Genomic DNA, 16,799 nt, shown 5'->3' with positions numbered 1-16,799 from the left:
AAGGTAACAGAAGGATCCATTTTTCCAAAATAACTACAGTGAGCCACTATTCAAATTATATACCTCTAGAATAGAAAATATAGAAGAATCAAGGCCAGAAATGAAGACAGATTCAATGACAAGTTATGTTATCTAGCCACCATCTCTCAAGTAATCTCACTACTAAATATAATTATGATATGCTCACATCTTCTACAGTCTTTAAAATGGCAGTCTGGCAGTTTATTGCCCAAGACAACAATATATTAGCACTATTATAGAAATAGAAATGTAATCAAAACAAACTACATTTAACATTAAACACCTCTTCTCCTGCTTTGTTAAAAAAAAATTCTGTCTGAAACTTGAAGTAAATGAAATGTGTCTGCTGAGTCATTGCTTGGGGAAATCAATTCATTTAGTCATACAGAGGTGCTAAGTTATTTATTGCCTGTCAGCATGAGCTGTTAGTTCAATTTAATTCCTAGCTGCAGAAAGAACCGAGACGCTACATAGGACATTTGAAGAGAATCATTTTATTTATGCATACAGGTACTTTTAAAAAAATGAAATTTTTCAATATCTTTTTTTAAATCCCACAATGTTTTCTGTAGTACCACAGTAACATCTAGCATTTTATATTGGACTGACAGGTTATATATTTCACAAAGAAGCTTCTACTTTTACCATTTCCAGTGGCTACAAAGCAGAAAATAAAGAGAAATGCACACCAAATCTACATTGCTATTGTAAAACCAAATAAGTTAATAGAAACTGATTACATCAAAACTTTTAAGTAAATCAAACAAAACCATCAATTTTGTAAATTAAAAAAAAAAACTCTTTTAATTGACACTGAATTCTTTTTGTAATTTTAATATATTATGTATTTCTGTACTGTGAAAACAAAATACCTAGCCACACGTACTCAATCAGGAATGCTTGTGTAACTTACAAAAAGTTAGCGTCACTTAAAATCACTAGTAACACCTGCTTAATCAAGAATGTTTTCGACTTAAAAAATTGAGTTTGTGTTACTTAAAATCTTTAAAGTAATCCGTTTCAAAACATTTGAGTAAAAATAACATTTACTTCCAGGGAGATGGTTTTAAAAAGTCTTGTTCAGTCTAAACCCCCCCAAAAATTCAGTTTAATAAGGTGCAAAACCAAAGAAAAGCATGAAATATCCATTTAGAGAGGCTAAAAAAAATTTATTTATTATTATTAAATTACTTTAATCAATTATCATCTGCTAATCAATTAGTTGTTGCAGGTCTGGGATACGACAGTTAGCATGTTACTACAGCTAGGATGTAATTCAAAACCTTAATGTTTTGCATGTAAATGCTATGATCGAAGTATTTCAGTGTCAAGAACACAACGTTATCAGCCTAGAAGTACAGCTAAGCTAATCAACATTCCAGAACAGTTAGCAGGTAACTCCAAACATGTTTGCATGCACATGCTAATATGTAGCTTGCAGTACAGCTGAGGCTGAAAGGAACTGGGCTATCCATTTTCCATGTTAAACTGGTGCCAAGAACTAAAGTGTTAGGACAAGTGGAAATTGTTGGTGTTTGTAACAGCGCTATATGAAAAAGAGGCTCACATTTTTCATACTGTGGAGGACCATGGATGTCTGTAATGACATTTTAATGTAAATATATTCAGTAATTGATGAAATATTTCATTCTGGACCAAAGTGTTGCACCAACAGACAAAAACTGAGAACGCCATCGCCAGAGCCATGTTGTTCAGAGTTGCTAAAAAGTCATGCCATGCAAGTGTGCACCCGTAATTGTTTGTGCTTTTGCTTTCTGCATCTGTTTTTGTATTTGAAGCAAGTCACAACTGGAGCGTATTCCTACAAAACACTTTAAAGGACCAGTGTGTAGGATTAATGGCATCTAGCTGTGTAGTTCAGATTATAACCCAAGCAAGTAGGAGAAACTACGCTGGCGACGAAACTCTCAAAAAGCATTAAAGACCCTATCTAGAGCCAGTGTTTGGTTTGTCCGTTTTGGGCTAGTCTACAAGCATGGCGGTTCAACATGGCGGTCTCCGTAGAAGAGGACCTGGTCCCCCTGTATATAAAAAGGGCTCATTCTATGAATATTATATTACATTTCTGCCAATAGAACCTCCTAAATGTTACACACTGGACCTTTAAGGAGCAACAAAGTGAACTTGCAGTACAATAAATGCACAACCCCTTCTTTCGTTTAAACTAAGTCTTTCCACTGAACATTTTAGGGAGTCCATCAAGAAGTCTTGACCTTGCAGACTTTGAAACTGATGAAGATGTCCTACAGGGAGAGAAAGGGATTGCAGAACACTGACATTTCTAGTCGCCCATTAAGTATCTATCACAGCACCTAACCGTATCAATTTTTAACATTTAGTAGATGAGTAAAGTACCTGGTGTGAATTTTAATTTTAAAAAATACAATAGTGAGGGAAGTTTTTAGAGATCGTTACATACAAAAAGTTAAACATAAAGTTGAGAGGCTAAACCAGCCTAAAGTAATTTTTGAGGACAATAGTGTAATGAACATCGCTAACCAGAGGCTTGGTCACAAAGCTGAGAAAAATGACAGGTGCGGCTATTAAACACACAAACCGGTGGGCACAAGAATGTTTGGCACAACCTCGCTTTTGACTTCCATAATAGCACCATTCATGGAGGCATCATACCTCAGTATCTTAACATGTTTGATAAATGCTCTTTTGAAATCAAAAAGTACTCCCTCAACAAAACAGTGTCATCTCACCTCCATCAATACATTTTACAGCCTACTCATTCGGAGGTCTGCTTAAAAAGCCATTTATCTGCTCACACTAAATCATAATTGGCATTCTAATAGCAGTAAAATGACACCGATAAATACTCACCAATCATAGTCAGCACGAGCACTTTAGAATCGTTGTATCCCTTTTTACTAAAGTGGACGTTTTCCTCTTCAAATCATCAATGAGTACAAAGATACCTGCACATAAATGCATAGAGAATGAATTTAACCCTCCCCACCCTCATTCCTCCCATGAAATAACCCTTTTAAATGCAAATACCCAGGAGGCTACTGGCTTCTTATCGTACATTTCATTGTCTCCTTCGGGGTGGTGGGGTAGAGAGCTGTTTTGCTCAGCATCTGCATGTAATTGCACACACACCGCAACCTTACAGTTTATACAAGAACAAAGCAGCTTCAGAATAAATTATAGCAAGAACACTAGAATATAAGGCGAAAGGATGCCATTAATTCTAGCTGCTACATTGAGGTACAAAAAGCAAAAAAAAAAAAAAGACTTTAAAGTTACTCTGGTGGATTAAGCTGACAGGTTCTTTTAACGTGATGTATAGGTCAGGACAGTGGGTCTAATTATCTTAGACTTATTTCATTCTTGGGGTTTCTCTGTAATCTCATGGGAACTTTTTTTGTTCTCTTTGACGATCAGATATCCATTTAACCTGGTGTTTAGAGATGACAGTACATGGAATTACATATTTCAGCCTGACAAGTCAGACAGGTGTTCAGTGAAGAAATATCTCAGGTGTGTCTACTGTAAAACACAGTACAAAACTGCTGCCACCTACTTTGCCTGGCAAATTCCAGCCTACATATAAACCATATCTTTCTGATATTCTCAAATCCTCAAATTGACTCAAGGAGAACTTGCATCACCATTTTTTTTTTTTTACCATAACCGCATTACTAAATAACATTATTACTAAAAAAACTGACTTTCATGCTGCCTTCTGACTGCAATGTGAGCAAATAAATCATCCCTCTCTCCTCTGCAGAGATCAGACACATCACCATGGCTGTGTTGGGCAGGTTAACACTGCCATCTAGTGACCAGAGAGAACATTACATTTCAAAAGACCATTACGTTAATCCCCCCCAGAAAACATTCATTCAGTAGGTGTAGGACAGGTTTTATATGTTGGATTTTACATTAAATAATTGGTAAAATCACTCCAATATGGAGTAATAAGAACATGGTTTGAATGGTACAAGAACAATAAACTAGGGGTTAAAAGTAGCTGAATTATTTAGTATAAACCATTAAACCATAACAAGAAAAACAAATAAAACGTATTAAACATTTTTTGTTACACTGGGCTTTTTCCCATCACTAGCTTTCATCAGGGCCTTGATGGCTCTCGCCCTCATTTCCAACTCCAGAAGCTCCAGCTGCTGAATAGACGGCTGACACGTTCCAGGCACGCGACTCGAAACAGGTCCGTCCTGAACAGGTGAACTGACATCCGTCGTCAGCGGAGGGACGCTCTCTACCTCTTTAGCCGCCTCTTTGCTCGAGGTGTCCGAAAACGCTAAGATTTCGCTGACGCTTTTGTCTATGTCGCTTTGGATGTCTTTCTTTGCTTCCGGTGGTTGAGAGGCCGTGGGAGGTTCAGGATTTACTGTGTCGGGGTTTACAGGTGGGTCGGTGCCTTCCCTGCTGCTGTCTGCTACCTTCACCGAGCCCTCCACGGCTTTAACAGTCTGCTCCTCTTTGGGTCCCTCTATGTCACTATCATAAGTGTCCGCGTTTATGCTCAGGACGTCACTCTCCTCGCCTGAACCACCACCCTCTGCAAAGAAAATGATATTACATTTTAGACGTAAAATGGTCCTTTTATTAGAGATTTTATATGTCTTGAAATCTTTGACTGAGGATGTTCTCTGGGCTCATTAATTATTAATCACCTTGCTTAGGGTCCTCAGTTTTTGCAGTTTCTTTGTGACAAGATGTAGAATCAACATTATTTTCTTGCCTTGATGGGGAAAATGGAATAAAAACACATAAAAGTATGAGAAAAGCATGATAACACACTCTACCTTTATACTGAAACTGTACCCTGAATACTCTGTCAAACTGTTCACTCACTGGCTTTCCAAGGTCTCTTCTGTGTGTTCATCACCATTTCCAGATGTCAGTTCTTCCCCTAGACACAAAGCAGCTTTAAGCAAAAGAAAATGCTTTGTTTGCAATACTAGATTGTTTTAAGTCCAGAAAGCACATAGCTGCAAAAAAAAAAAAAAAAAAGTCTTTAAGTCTTACCTGCTAAGATGTGAGTGAGATTTTTCTCAGAGATCGGCTCCAGTTGCTCCCAGCACAGCTTTTTGATTTCCTCTAAACTGCAGTCCTGTGGATGATAATGTGTTTAAATAGTATCTTTGACGATGGGTTGCTTTAAAAGCCACCCAAGCAAACAGCAGAAGCCTATGGCCTTATCTGTATGAGACATGTTATCACTTTTTAAATTCAGAATTACCATACACTTTCTAGAGTTGGCCACAAAAGGAGGTTTGTTTTTAACTTTACTTTTCAATTTTACTATACAGCTCCATAGCTAATGTATAGCTATAGATAAGAACCCTACACACCGTATTCAAAATAACAGGGACTGCAGCAATTTTCTATCTAAACAAAAGTAATTTTTGAAGTTATCTGTAAAAGTAAAACATGGTTAATGTGACTTTCAATCAGTTGCAATGAAATAAGAAAACATAACTTAATTATGTGCACCATAATACAATACATGCCTACAAAAAGATGGAACAAACCTTTTCATGCAATGATCACTATTGCTCAAGGGGTTGTTGCTTTTTTTCAGCCAAAGCTGGTGCTGTTGGAATATAGCCAACAGCACAAAATATGGCCATTTATGTTGGAAGACAACACTTGGCAATGCACAAAATGTACGCAAGCGTAAAAATCATAAAGTAATGCCAGCAAAAATACAGCATGATGGCAAATTAGGCGAAGGTGAAATGAGGCTGATAAATGCCCTTTGATCAACAATTACAAAGTTTCATATGAAAAACATATGGGTCTGAAGTGTGCAAACATTTCAAACACTGAGATCAAAACTTTGATTTAAAACTGATATTTACATTGAGCCTGATGTATCGCAGGCATACGAAGATTGCTTTTATTGTTTCTAATTAAATAACAGGGATTGTATATGATCATCCAGCTACCTTGAGTTCATCCGGCAGCATTTTTTGTAACTTCTTGTCCCCCAGCACGTGGAAACACTGCTCCAGCATCTCCCGCTTGTCAGTGACATAAGCAGTGATGGGCTGGAAAGGCAGGCTGAGGTCAAGTCCCCCGTCCTCAATGTCACTGCCAATCCTGTCCAGCTCAGCGTCAGCGAGTTCTTCCTTGGAGTCCTGCTTTAGGAAACCAATATGTTACCGAGACACAGTGGCTGGAGGCCTTGAAAAAGTCTGCAAGTGTGACTAAAATGAAGCAATGAAAAGCTTTTCATTGAACACTGTTAGGCCACTGTTGGCACTCTATTTGAAAAGTGTCCTGAGATAACTTCTGTTATGAATTGGCGCTATACAAATAAAATTGAAATGAATTGAAACCTATTGGAATCACTTTTGTTAAGAAACAAATGTTTTTAGTGCACTTCAGATAGCCACAGCCGGTTTAACTTTCTTTGTGGGGGATACAATAACCAAGCTGAGTTGGATTATGGAATGACTGAAAAAGATGCAAGTTGCCCTTTGTGACAATTCAAAATAAATCAGGAAATCCATATAGGACTGCATGTTAGCGAGCTAAACAGATCTTTCAAGTCACTCAAGTGAGGATACTCATGATTATCTCAATAATGAAAATTCACCACAATAAACTTATTTGAGTGTTATTTATCGCTATGATAATATTGTATATTGTCACATTTTTGTTTCAAGTTTAAATTTGTGTGCTACTTTTACAAGGAACGCGACAGTAAGTCCACCAATACATAGACTTGTGCTCTGTGTCAAAACTATTTTACATCTTTGCATTCATTATATGGTGAAAGAGGTTTCCCCATGTTCAAAAAGACATTAAGTAATCCTAAGAACTTTTAAATTGTGATCCATTACACAGGTTTGGGTTATCAAATGCCTTAAATTGCAAAACACAGTATATGCACGACAGCTACAACCTACACTGTTGACAATCTTTTAGGTATATCGAGCTATAATGACTACAATAAGACAACCCAATCCTTTATGAATGTTACAAGGTTTAGTTTTTGTGGAGATCATTTTAGAGAACTCTTGATTCACCCACATATTTGTTTTGTTTGTTTTATATTTCACTTACTCAAATACTATGCATGGGGTAAAAGCCATAACTATTTCATTTTCAGTGAAATGTAAAGCTTTGTAGTACAACAAATCACTGTCATTTACTGTTGCCATTAATGCACACTATTGAAAATGTATACAGCGAACTTGATTTAAAAGATAACTGAGCCAAAGTCTAACTTTAGACATAACAACCTAGATTACTTCATATGCTCCATGTTGGACATTTCTAGGATCTCTCTGACAACAGACTGCCAACCATACCCTCACTCCCTGTCTATAACGACCCACAACCCTTGGCTAACAGAACACCAAGCCAGCTCGCAGTGTGTTTTATGTACTGGCAGCATCAAGAGTCAAGTTTAAGAGTAGGAAAATCATCGTTGTTATGTTAAAATACAATGGCTACCTGCCTATTGTCGCAGTATAGAGCAACAAGCAGACACATACACACTTGCATTAGGACTTTTATTAACCTACGTTGTTCCATCACCGCTTGACCAAAGTCACACCTACGACTGAATCTTTACTGGGGGTTTGGGAAACTGCTGACCTCCGTACACTGTGTGTCTGTGGACTCTGAGTACAGCTAACGTTACAGCAGCGCACATACGCTGGAGCATAAACAAAACACAGCATTAGCTTCACAGCAGCTAGCACAGCTCACCTCCATGCTGGACTCCGTACTTTTGCGTTTATTGCTCTCGTGTCGCTCTTCACACTGGGAGTGTTTCCTTTTCTTTTCCGCGCTGCTGCATTTCTTTTTGAGCATTTTCGCGGAGGAATACACCTACACCTGTCCCTGTCCCTGTCCAGAAAGCTGTTTACTCGTGAGCTCACTAGCTAAAGTTGAATGTCGCGGGGAAAATAGGTCGTTAGCAAGCGACGACTTCTTCTTCTTCTTCTTCTTCTTCTTCTTCTTTTTTGGTGTCGGGGGATAAACCAGCCTAACTTATTTTGTTAGCGCCACCTACCGGGCTGGGGCGTCGCTGCTCGCCTGTCGCCTCTCAATCCAGCAAGATAGAAGTTCACAGCAACTTCAGTCGTGTTAATTAATGGCATTAAGTAACACTCTGTTTCCTTATTTACCCCGCAGGTTTATTAGTGTCTCACTTAGTCTCAACTGTATAAGAATTGTTTTAAAATGTGGTAAAGGTTGCATTTAAAAATGAACATTGCAGACCATAACAATATGTAAATAACTGGTGAGTGTAGCCTCCAAGTCTCCACATAAAAACAGGCTTCTTCTAACATCAGCCACAAAGAGCTATATCATGTTCTGTGAATCTTATAGCTGCACAAGCGTCTGAATTTTGACTGAACCTTTCTCTCGCAGTGAGAGGTGCCGTTCCTGCGACCTCTCAAGCTGCTGATGGAAGTGCAAATACATTCAAACTGTATCCCCATCATCATTTTACACTTCAAAGCATGCTCGGATTACTAGTGACAGTCAATCACAAGTCCCCTTCCTGTATTTCGCACGGTCTCGCCATCTCCCAGCTTCCATCTGCCTCACCATTTCATCAAATACTGTGTGTCGGATTCATTACCGCAAAAAACCCCCCTTCAAACCTTCTACCGCTGCTCATTTACATCATTCAGGTTTCCACATTTGAAATCAGACAGCGCTATCCTCGTCGGTAATGTATGTTTCAAAGGAATCTACAAAGGAATTTGGGGTCGCATAATAATGACACATAGGTCACAACTGTTTGCAAAACATAGGTTATAATAAAAATGATGCAAAACAAAGAGACACGTATGAAAACGTACTATCTATGGCTATGGTGCGTGATGCATGCCCTGTAGAAAATATATAAAACAATGAAATTAAACATAAACCATGCAATTATTATTTTACATAGGTAAAATGTGACATACAGTGTCCTGAAAAATAAATCCTATTCTCCAATATAATCACAAAACAGTGCATTCAAGACTGAATTAGATGCATATAGACAATTTCTACAGGTACATTTCTAAAAAAAATGTAGGCTATACAATACATAATAATCCATAGAGGAAAACACTATCCTTATGACCCCTAAAAAATACCATTAACTTCACTTAAAGGACACGCTAACATTAACTCCCATCGGGAACAGGATTACATTACATTTCACCAATAAACAACTCTGCTGCTCTCTTCAGCATGCCCTCCTTATTACCACCCAGGTAGCCATGCATTTTCTTTAGCTGGACCGAGACACAGGTTTCAAGGTGGTGACGACACAAGCAAGCTGTAAATCACTCTAATTGGCTTCCCCGCCTCTGCCTGAAATAAGGTGGGAGCCAATGCAATGGCTGCCCAGGCGCCATGGCGACAGCTGTCTCCACATAATGCAGGTTGTTATCCTGATGCCATCCGCCAAATTATGCACTGGATATGGTGGGAGGTGCGCATCGATCACAATCACGTCACAATGTGTTTTCTTTGCAACATCTGCTCCCATGTGTCTGGATATCACCTCGTTAAAAGGGCAATGATGGAGCTGGCACTGTTGAAGGGGACATTGCATTTGGGAGCCATGAAAAGGAGTGGAAAAACAACCACACACACCAATTCTCCAAAAAGTATGTTGAGTTTGGTAGAGAGACAATTCACAATGCAGCACATTATTACATTCTTAAATAGGAGGGTGCTCATAGAAATCACTTTGTCCTCAAAAGAGCTAGAGTATCTGTTTAATACACATCAGGGCTCTGTTGTCTAATGAGGAAATTTGGCTAGTCAAGAGATGTATAGCAGAGAGCTGAATGCTTTTTGCTATTCTTCTCATTTAATTTAGTTTCGTTCCATAATGCACAGGAAACGATGAATCACAGGGAAGAAGAGAAACTTTAAATTAGTGAAAGTGAGATTAAAAAGCAAGAGAAGCTCTTGAGAATCTCACCTCAAAAGAAACAAAGAAAAACTAAAAAAAAAAAACATGGATAAGAAACTAAATGAAAACACACTAAACATAGAGAAAAGCTGGTATGAAATGCAATATATAAAATAAATTCAGCTCAATCGGATGCTGGAAAAACAATGAAATTGAACATTACAGTTTAGCCTAATATATTGTTGTGGGGCGCATGTGTCGGTGTATATGTAGTTTCATGGGGAATCAGCATGTTGTTTTCAGGCCAAATACTTTTCATTATTTTTCAGCAGAAGAGGAGTAAACATTAGTTTGTTTAAAATTTGCACTTTAAACCAAAATAGCACATTTCAGTAAGATATACTTTGATTGCATTCAGTTTGTCATATTTACGTATGTTTACATGCACACAATAATGCCACATAACTGAAACAATAGTCTTGGTGCTACATAATTATATAAATGAATGTAGAAATGTGAATTATCAGTGCAGATTGCTGAAAAAATTACAAGCTGATTACGATTTTCAATGACAAACTGCACACAAATCAACCGTATTCCAGTGCTTGGTTAAATGCACACCCATCAGACGAAGTCTGAAGCATTTCTGGTAATTTTTAACAGCTTTCTGGAAGCCATATAAGTTTTACGTGTGAACAGACAACTCTCCAATCAACACCTGTCCTTCACAAATCAACACTTATTGACAGTGGGTGTAGAATAACAACTTCTCTGCCAACTGAGATAGATGTGCATTTTCCCCAGTTGACTAGAAACATACCTGAGTTTTGAGAAGCCTTCAGATACATTTTCTTTAAGGCAGCATCTTTTTTCCCCCTATTAATCCCCTTAAATAGAATATAACCTTAATTAATGTCATTGGTAAAACCTGTTTTTACCCTAGTTCATGTCACAATGGCTGCTGTAAAAAAGGTCTTTTAGAACTTGAGAGACAACGTGAGACAGCAGTTAGAGAGTCTTTAGCTTCAGTATTGTGATATATTTCCGAGTGAAGGGGTATACTGTGTGTGAGCAGGATTTGCGAAACGGTGGGCGGGGCTTAGCAAATATAGCTAGAAATAAATTCGAACAATATTCTTTGGAAATGTAAACAACGTTTTTGCTGGCTTCAATCCAAACACACACCCCTATGCTTTGCGGTTTTGATTGCTGAGATTGGTTTGATTGGATATATTCATATAACCGCCCACAAGCTGACGATGAGTCAAAAACGTGTATCTGTATATCATACAAAAAATCCTCAAAAAACAGCTGACACATATTTAGTATGTAAGATAACAAGAGATTACCAGTTATCACAGTGATACAGGATATACAGTGATCCAGTGGTACAGCAGTACAACTGGAAACACATCTCTCTCCTTAAAGTGGCAGAAAAAAATCTAACCAAAGCCTTGTCTGAGCCCACTTAACAACTTAACATATGTAATGTAAGAGCCCTTTGCAATTGAGTCTCTCAATAGACTATTGACATTGAGATGCTTTATTATCATGCCACTGGTCCAAAGACGTAGCTATACAGATAATGGCCCATCACCGAAGGGTTTGGAGAGGGGCCTCTTCTAGAAATCTCCTCCTATGGCCAAAGAGCAAAAAGCGAAAGTAAAATAATGCAGCAAAAAATCTCTGCAAGCAGGGGTCTTAATTCAGCCCGTTTTAATGGCTGTCCAGTCTGTAGCTAACTGTGCTTTCAGTAAGTATCTTCAGCTGTCATCACTGCTAACAGTTTGCACTATAAGCTTCAATTATCCTTACATGGCTTTGTGCAGCGGGCTGACAGTTGTCACCAATTAAGTTGAACTAATATATTAGTTGTCAGTATAGTTGTAAAATAATAACCACTGGGTAACATTTTGTCTTAATTACTACTCTTCTCAACATTTTTGAACCACTTCTTTTAATATGAAAGAACGTATGTACCTCTTACTCCCCTTGTTTAAATGAAGTTTTAGTTTAGGGCTCCAACTATGTAACATTTAAGGCAATACTGATTTTTCTGGTTGCACATTGATAAAAACACTTTAACAGCTTAACGTAACTGTAATATTTCTGTTTGCTTGCATTATACAGGGATAACTAAGGAGCCTGTGTCACATTAAGAAGACAAAAAAGTTTTAAATAACCCTGCTACGCAGTCATAAACACTTTATAATATTGGCTAAAAACTCACATTCAACAGTTTTAAGTTATCGCCTTAAAAAAACAACAAACACATAAAAACAAGGAATAATGGCACTAAAAAGATAATCACTCTCTTTTTGGCTCACGCTCGCAGTATAACAGCTCTCCTGGTTCCCCCATTCAGCATGGTGTTAACTTAAATATCAATTGTTCTCACTTAAGCAGCAGCTTTTCTCCACAGTGCTGCTAGGCAGCTTGTCAGAGGACTGCAAAAACAAGGCAGTGTGTACACAGTTGTAGCCTTGAGTAATGAAAGCCAGAGATGTCTATTAAAAATCTATTCATTGTCTCTTCTAGGACTTCTAGGAGAACTGCAGCTCATCAAGAACAGCAGTCAGTGTTGAGTGAAGGTGTTTGGAATCAGTTGATTTTAAAACAGAAACAACAGGAAAAGAGAAGCACTCTTACAGTGTTGGCTTTAAGCTTATGTTAGTCAGTTTATACTATATACTGTACACAGAGAGGCATCTTTAAAATATTCATGAGCCCACTGAGGTTTGAATTAGACATGTTAGAGTGCACCGGGTATCCAGCTTGTTGGGCTAAGACAAACAGGAGACAAATAGGAGCTTTGAGGGATCATCATGATAAAAACAGACATTGCTGCCTAAAGTTATTGTTGCAGTTCGAGTGTATGTAGAGTATATAAGTCACTTTGAATTTGCCCTTCTTGGATGAAGTACCTATCTGCAATAAATAAATGAACAAATCAATAAATAAATGATGTTTTGGGGTCTAAAAGAAAGTCTAAAAGAATATTATAAGTAAGTTAATAATGTACAATAAAAAAAACACAAACAAATATATTAAATCAGTTGCCAAAACAATCTCTATTCAAGGTTGACTGTCTCCCTTCATCTGGAGGTTTTAATCAGCAGACTGAGTTTGCTCGGTTGATGTAAATGTTCAAACTTTACATAATTCTCAGCACCTCTAGGACCTCATGTGAAACTGTCAAAAGTTTTAGAACAAGGAAAGTAAGTAGGTAAGTGGATGTTCACTGAAAATGTAAGATTGTTTTGTCAGGTGTTATTTTTAAAGTTATAATTCTCATGATTGGCAAGAATTTCATGAAATTAGAGCCCATTTTCAGACTATTTATGGCCGGCATGTTCTCAGAAATAGTCATTAAATGCATTTACATTCTTTAGTCATTTCTTTATATATTGTTTTTTGTCGTGGTGGAGTCCGCCATTCCTGCACTTAGTTGAAATTGTCTGCCTATGCATAATGGATTTGGATAATGCAGCATGTAATCCAGTGTTACTAATTTTATATTAGTTTGTGGTTAAAAATAATATTGACTGACTACTAAACTGTGATTAGAACTAAACTGACAGATACACCGGCTGCTCTTCTGCTGTATATCTGACAAAGTAGCTCAAGGAGAGTTTGCTGTAATTTGAAACCACACTTGTTAAATCAACCAGGACTGAAATCTTAAGGATTATACCTTTAAAGTCCCCCTCCACTCAAAAATCTGTTTTTTCTTCTTGTTCCTACAGTTGGATGTTTGAGCTTCACTGTGCAGAATGGCGTATGTGCAGAGTGTGACACTAGAAGGATGTTTTCACATTCATCTGCTGATTTTTTCTCTATAATTTGTGACATCACAGATAGTTTGGAAATCAAACCTGGTCTGTCAGATTATTGTTCCAAGCAGACGAATACAGAGAATCTTTAAGGTCAAGCTTAACTGTTCAGTTCACATGGATGAGAGGTGCTCAGAATTATGGAAAGTTTCAACATCTCAATTTCCATGGCAACTGAGCAAACTCAGTCTGCTGACGAGGAACGTATGAAAGCTCCAGAACAAACGAGTCACTGGACCTTGGGTTGAAAATTGTTTTCATCAATTGTTTCCAAGGTCAAGAAACAGCTGTCAGGCTCAAAGCTGAATTATATTATGGTTTGAGGGTTTTTCATGTTATCATTATTTTCTCCTCTTCTCACTTCACAGGAAACCCCAGCCTATAATTCAAAGAAATGTTTCTTTAGTGTTGTTGTCTATTAATTATAAGACACATAAACAGTAGCGTATGCTCTTGTAGTATTTTATTGTCACGAAAATCTTTATTCTTAAGTTTCAGAAACACTTCTATTGACAGAAAACAATAACTGATGGATAAGGTAGCATGACTGTGCATATACATGGCGTTCCATAATGTTGCTCTTGCTTTACTCTTGCATGATGGAGACTGGTTTTTATTAGTTTTTTTCTCCCTGAGAGTTAGAGCAAATGTATCACTCCTCGATTCCAAGCAGAAATCATTTGGAGAATATCCGTCTTAACTGTACAGTGTACCCAAGGAAAATAAAAAAGAGGCTTTTTTCACAGCCGGTGTGCATTTCACATAAACCAGCCAAGTGATGTCACTCATATTCATATTCCAGCTGTCACTGCAGTAGTTTTCCTACTGGCATAAGCCCCTCACTACTTATGCTGTAAGCCTTTGTGTTTAGTAAATAACAAGATAAGAAAGTGCATTTTTTCATAGGACAGGCAGGGGGATAACATAGTGCAAGTGGGATGAAAACAACACTGACATGTCTCATCTGCGCACATTCGTGTGGGAGCAGCTTACGAATAAGCAACATGTAAAGGAGTGTGTGGGAAAAAGAGGTAAGGCGATATCGGGAACTCGCCCAATCTGCTCTCCTGCCGAGAAAGAGCAATGAACTTTGAAGCTTCTTTGGAGCACAACCAGCAGCTCACTTGCAAGGTTCCCAGGAGCTGTGCTCCGTGTGCGTTCCAGTTAGAGTGAGTGAACAAGTAGAGAGAGATAGCCTGTCGGGTCTAGCAGGGTGAGATGAGGACCAGGCACAGGATGGGATTTGGTTTTCCTCTCACCTATGATTCAGTAATTGAGGGCTAAGATTGGGAGGGAAACTGACAGGCTCTTGGCCCTCAAGGGCCAACCCCTAGCCTCCCAGAATCCTCGGGCACTGGTTCATTCTCAAAACATTCAGCCTAGGTTGGGCCCATACATTTCTCATTTAATAGAGAACAGAGATGAGTTCATTGTTATCTGCTTGCTTGGGGATTGTCTGAGACTATTCTTACCACCTGGCTGTCTTCTTCCGCTGAAGTCAGGGCAACTTTCCAGGAACAAAAGTGTCTGTAAAGATAGCAGACTGCAGGGCAGAAAGGTTACCTGAAGTAAAAGACAAGTTCACTTATTAAATCGGCATGCTAATTTATACATGGACAGTTGTTTGACTTTCAATATCATCTCAACAGAAATATGGCAGTAATACAAAGCAAGTGCAACAACAGAATTAGACTTTAAAGTCCCAAAACCAACTGAGGTACAGTGGTACTTTGAGCTAAAAGCTAATGTCTGCATGCTAACATGTTCACAATGACAATTCTGATATACAGGAGCAGTTAATGTTTACCATGTTCATTATAGTAGTTATATTATTAATGTGTCAGCACACAAACATTTGCTAATTATTTAAGTAAAGCTGATGGAAATATCGTTTTGCAGTTTTTCTTTCACCAAAACATTTCATAAAATATTTCATACAAGATGTAATAATAAACTGTAATTTCTGATTGAGACAATTCATGTATTAACCCTGACATACCTAAGGTGAAAAAATACTAAATCAAAAGCTCTGTAAATCCTTGCTCAATTGGTTATTGGTAGGGGGGTCTCCATAATTGTAACAGTTGTTCACTTTTCATTATTTTACTCAGAGATTTTTTTTAACCTACATATGCAATGTTGTCAGTCAAACCTACATGTCCTACATGTGTCTCCTTTCATTTAATACTTAAGTTTTGAGGAAATTTTGAGATGTGAGGAATTAAACCGAAGGAGGATGCTGCACAATGTTAAAATTAAAGCGCATGTGAGTCTCAATTGTAACAGCATGAGCTACTGTTGTACAACAGCTAAAAAACAGCACCAGATACTTTTTTATGACAAATCAACAATATTTAAGTTAAGCAACTGTTTTCATTTCATACCAAGAATGCGATCAGAAAATAAATGTACAAAATTTAGATCCACAATATATAAAAGTCACTTTATATTCAAGAAGTACCTCTGGATATTATGTTTTATTAACCATTTTTCCAGCCACCATTTCCTGTGGCGTGGACAACGGGTTACATTTAAGGCAATTCTCCCCTATAAACTGATATGTCAAGTCCACCTTTTGCTTTAAAGTGTGCTACATCTGCTTAAAAATAACAACATGTAATAAACATCATGACATCACCATATATATACCCTCATGTGTACACTACAGATTCAGTGGTAGGAATGCTGGCAAAAACATAGAAAAGTTTGATACATCCTAAGGTAGCTTTGTAGGGACAAGCCTTTGCAGCAACCTCTAAGTATGATTGACAGCAGCCAAGCCTGACATATTAGTGCCATTTTCAACTGTCAGGCGGATATTTACAGTAACATAAGCCTTGGATTTATCCATGACTAATTTATTTTTGCAATTTCTCTCTCACACTCTATCTCTTAAAGGCTTTCTAAGAGGAAATCTAAATCAGGTCAGATAAAAAAATATATAGAAAGCTACCTCAAGGAGCATCATTTTTATTTTTGTAAACAAATATAAATAACTGTACACAGTACAGTTCTGCTTCAGGATTTCGACAGAGGAGGATATGTCTGAAAAGGACTGCTATAGG

General features: G+C 37.8%; 1 protein-coding gene across 2 annotated transcripts; it reads right to left on the bottom strand.

Moving 5' to 3' along the window:
- Positions 1-3,900: 3,900 nt before the first annotated feature.
- On the bottom strand, positions 3,901-7,975 carry LOC127379641 (caspase activity and apoptosis inhibitor 1). Of its 2 annotated transcripts, none has more exons than XM_051429530.1 (6): positions 7,744-7,975; positions 5,970-6,164; positions 5,047-5,131; positions 4,873-4,930; positions 4,692-4,759; positions 3,901-4,576 (listed from the first exon to the last, which is right to left on the bottom strand). In XM_051429530.1, the coding sequence occupies exons 1-6, from the start codon at positions 7,846-7,848 to the stop codon at positions 4,080-4,082; spliced, it is 1,008 nt and encodes a 335-aa protein (XP_051285490.1). In that variant the 5' UTR covers positions 7,849-7,975; the 3' UTR covers positions 3,901-4,079. The 2 variants fall into 2 exon arrangements, with proteins under 2 accessions (XP_051285490.1, XP_051285491.1); XM_051429531.1 differs by having other exon boundaries at positions 5,970-6,161; positions 7,744-7,974.
- Positions 7,976-16,799: the final 8,824 nt, after the last annotated feature.

Source organism: Dicentrarchus labrax, unplaced genomic scaffold (genome assembly GCF_905237075.1).
Source record: "Dicentrarchus labrax unplaced genomic scaffold, dlabrax2021, whole genome shotgun sequence".
Classification (NCBI taxonomy): domain Eukaryota; kingdom Metazoa; phylum Chordata; class Actinopteri; family Moronidae; genus Dicentrarchus; species Dicentrarchus labrax.
The sequence above is the reverse complement of the archived record's forward strand: the minus strand, read 5'-3'. Positions and strand labels throughout refer to the sequence as shown.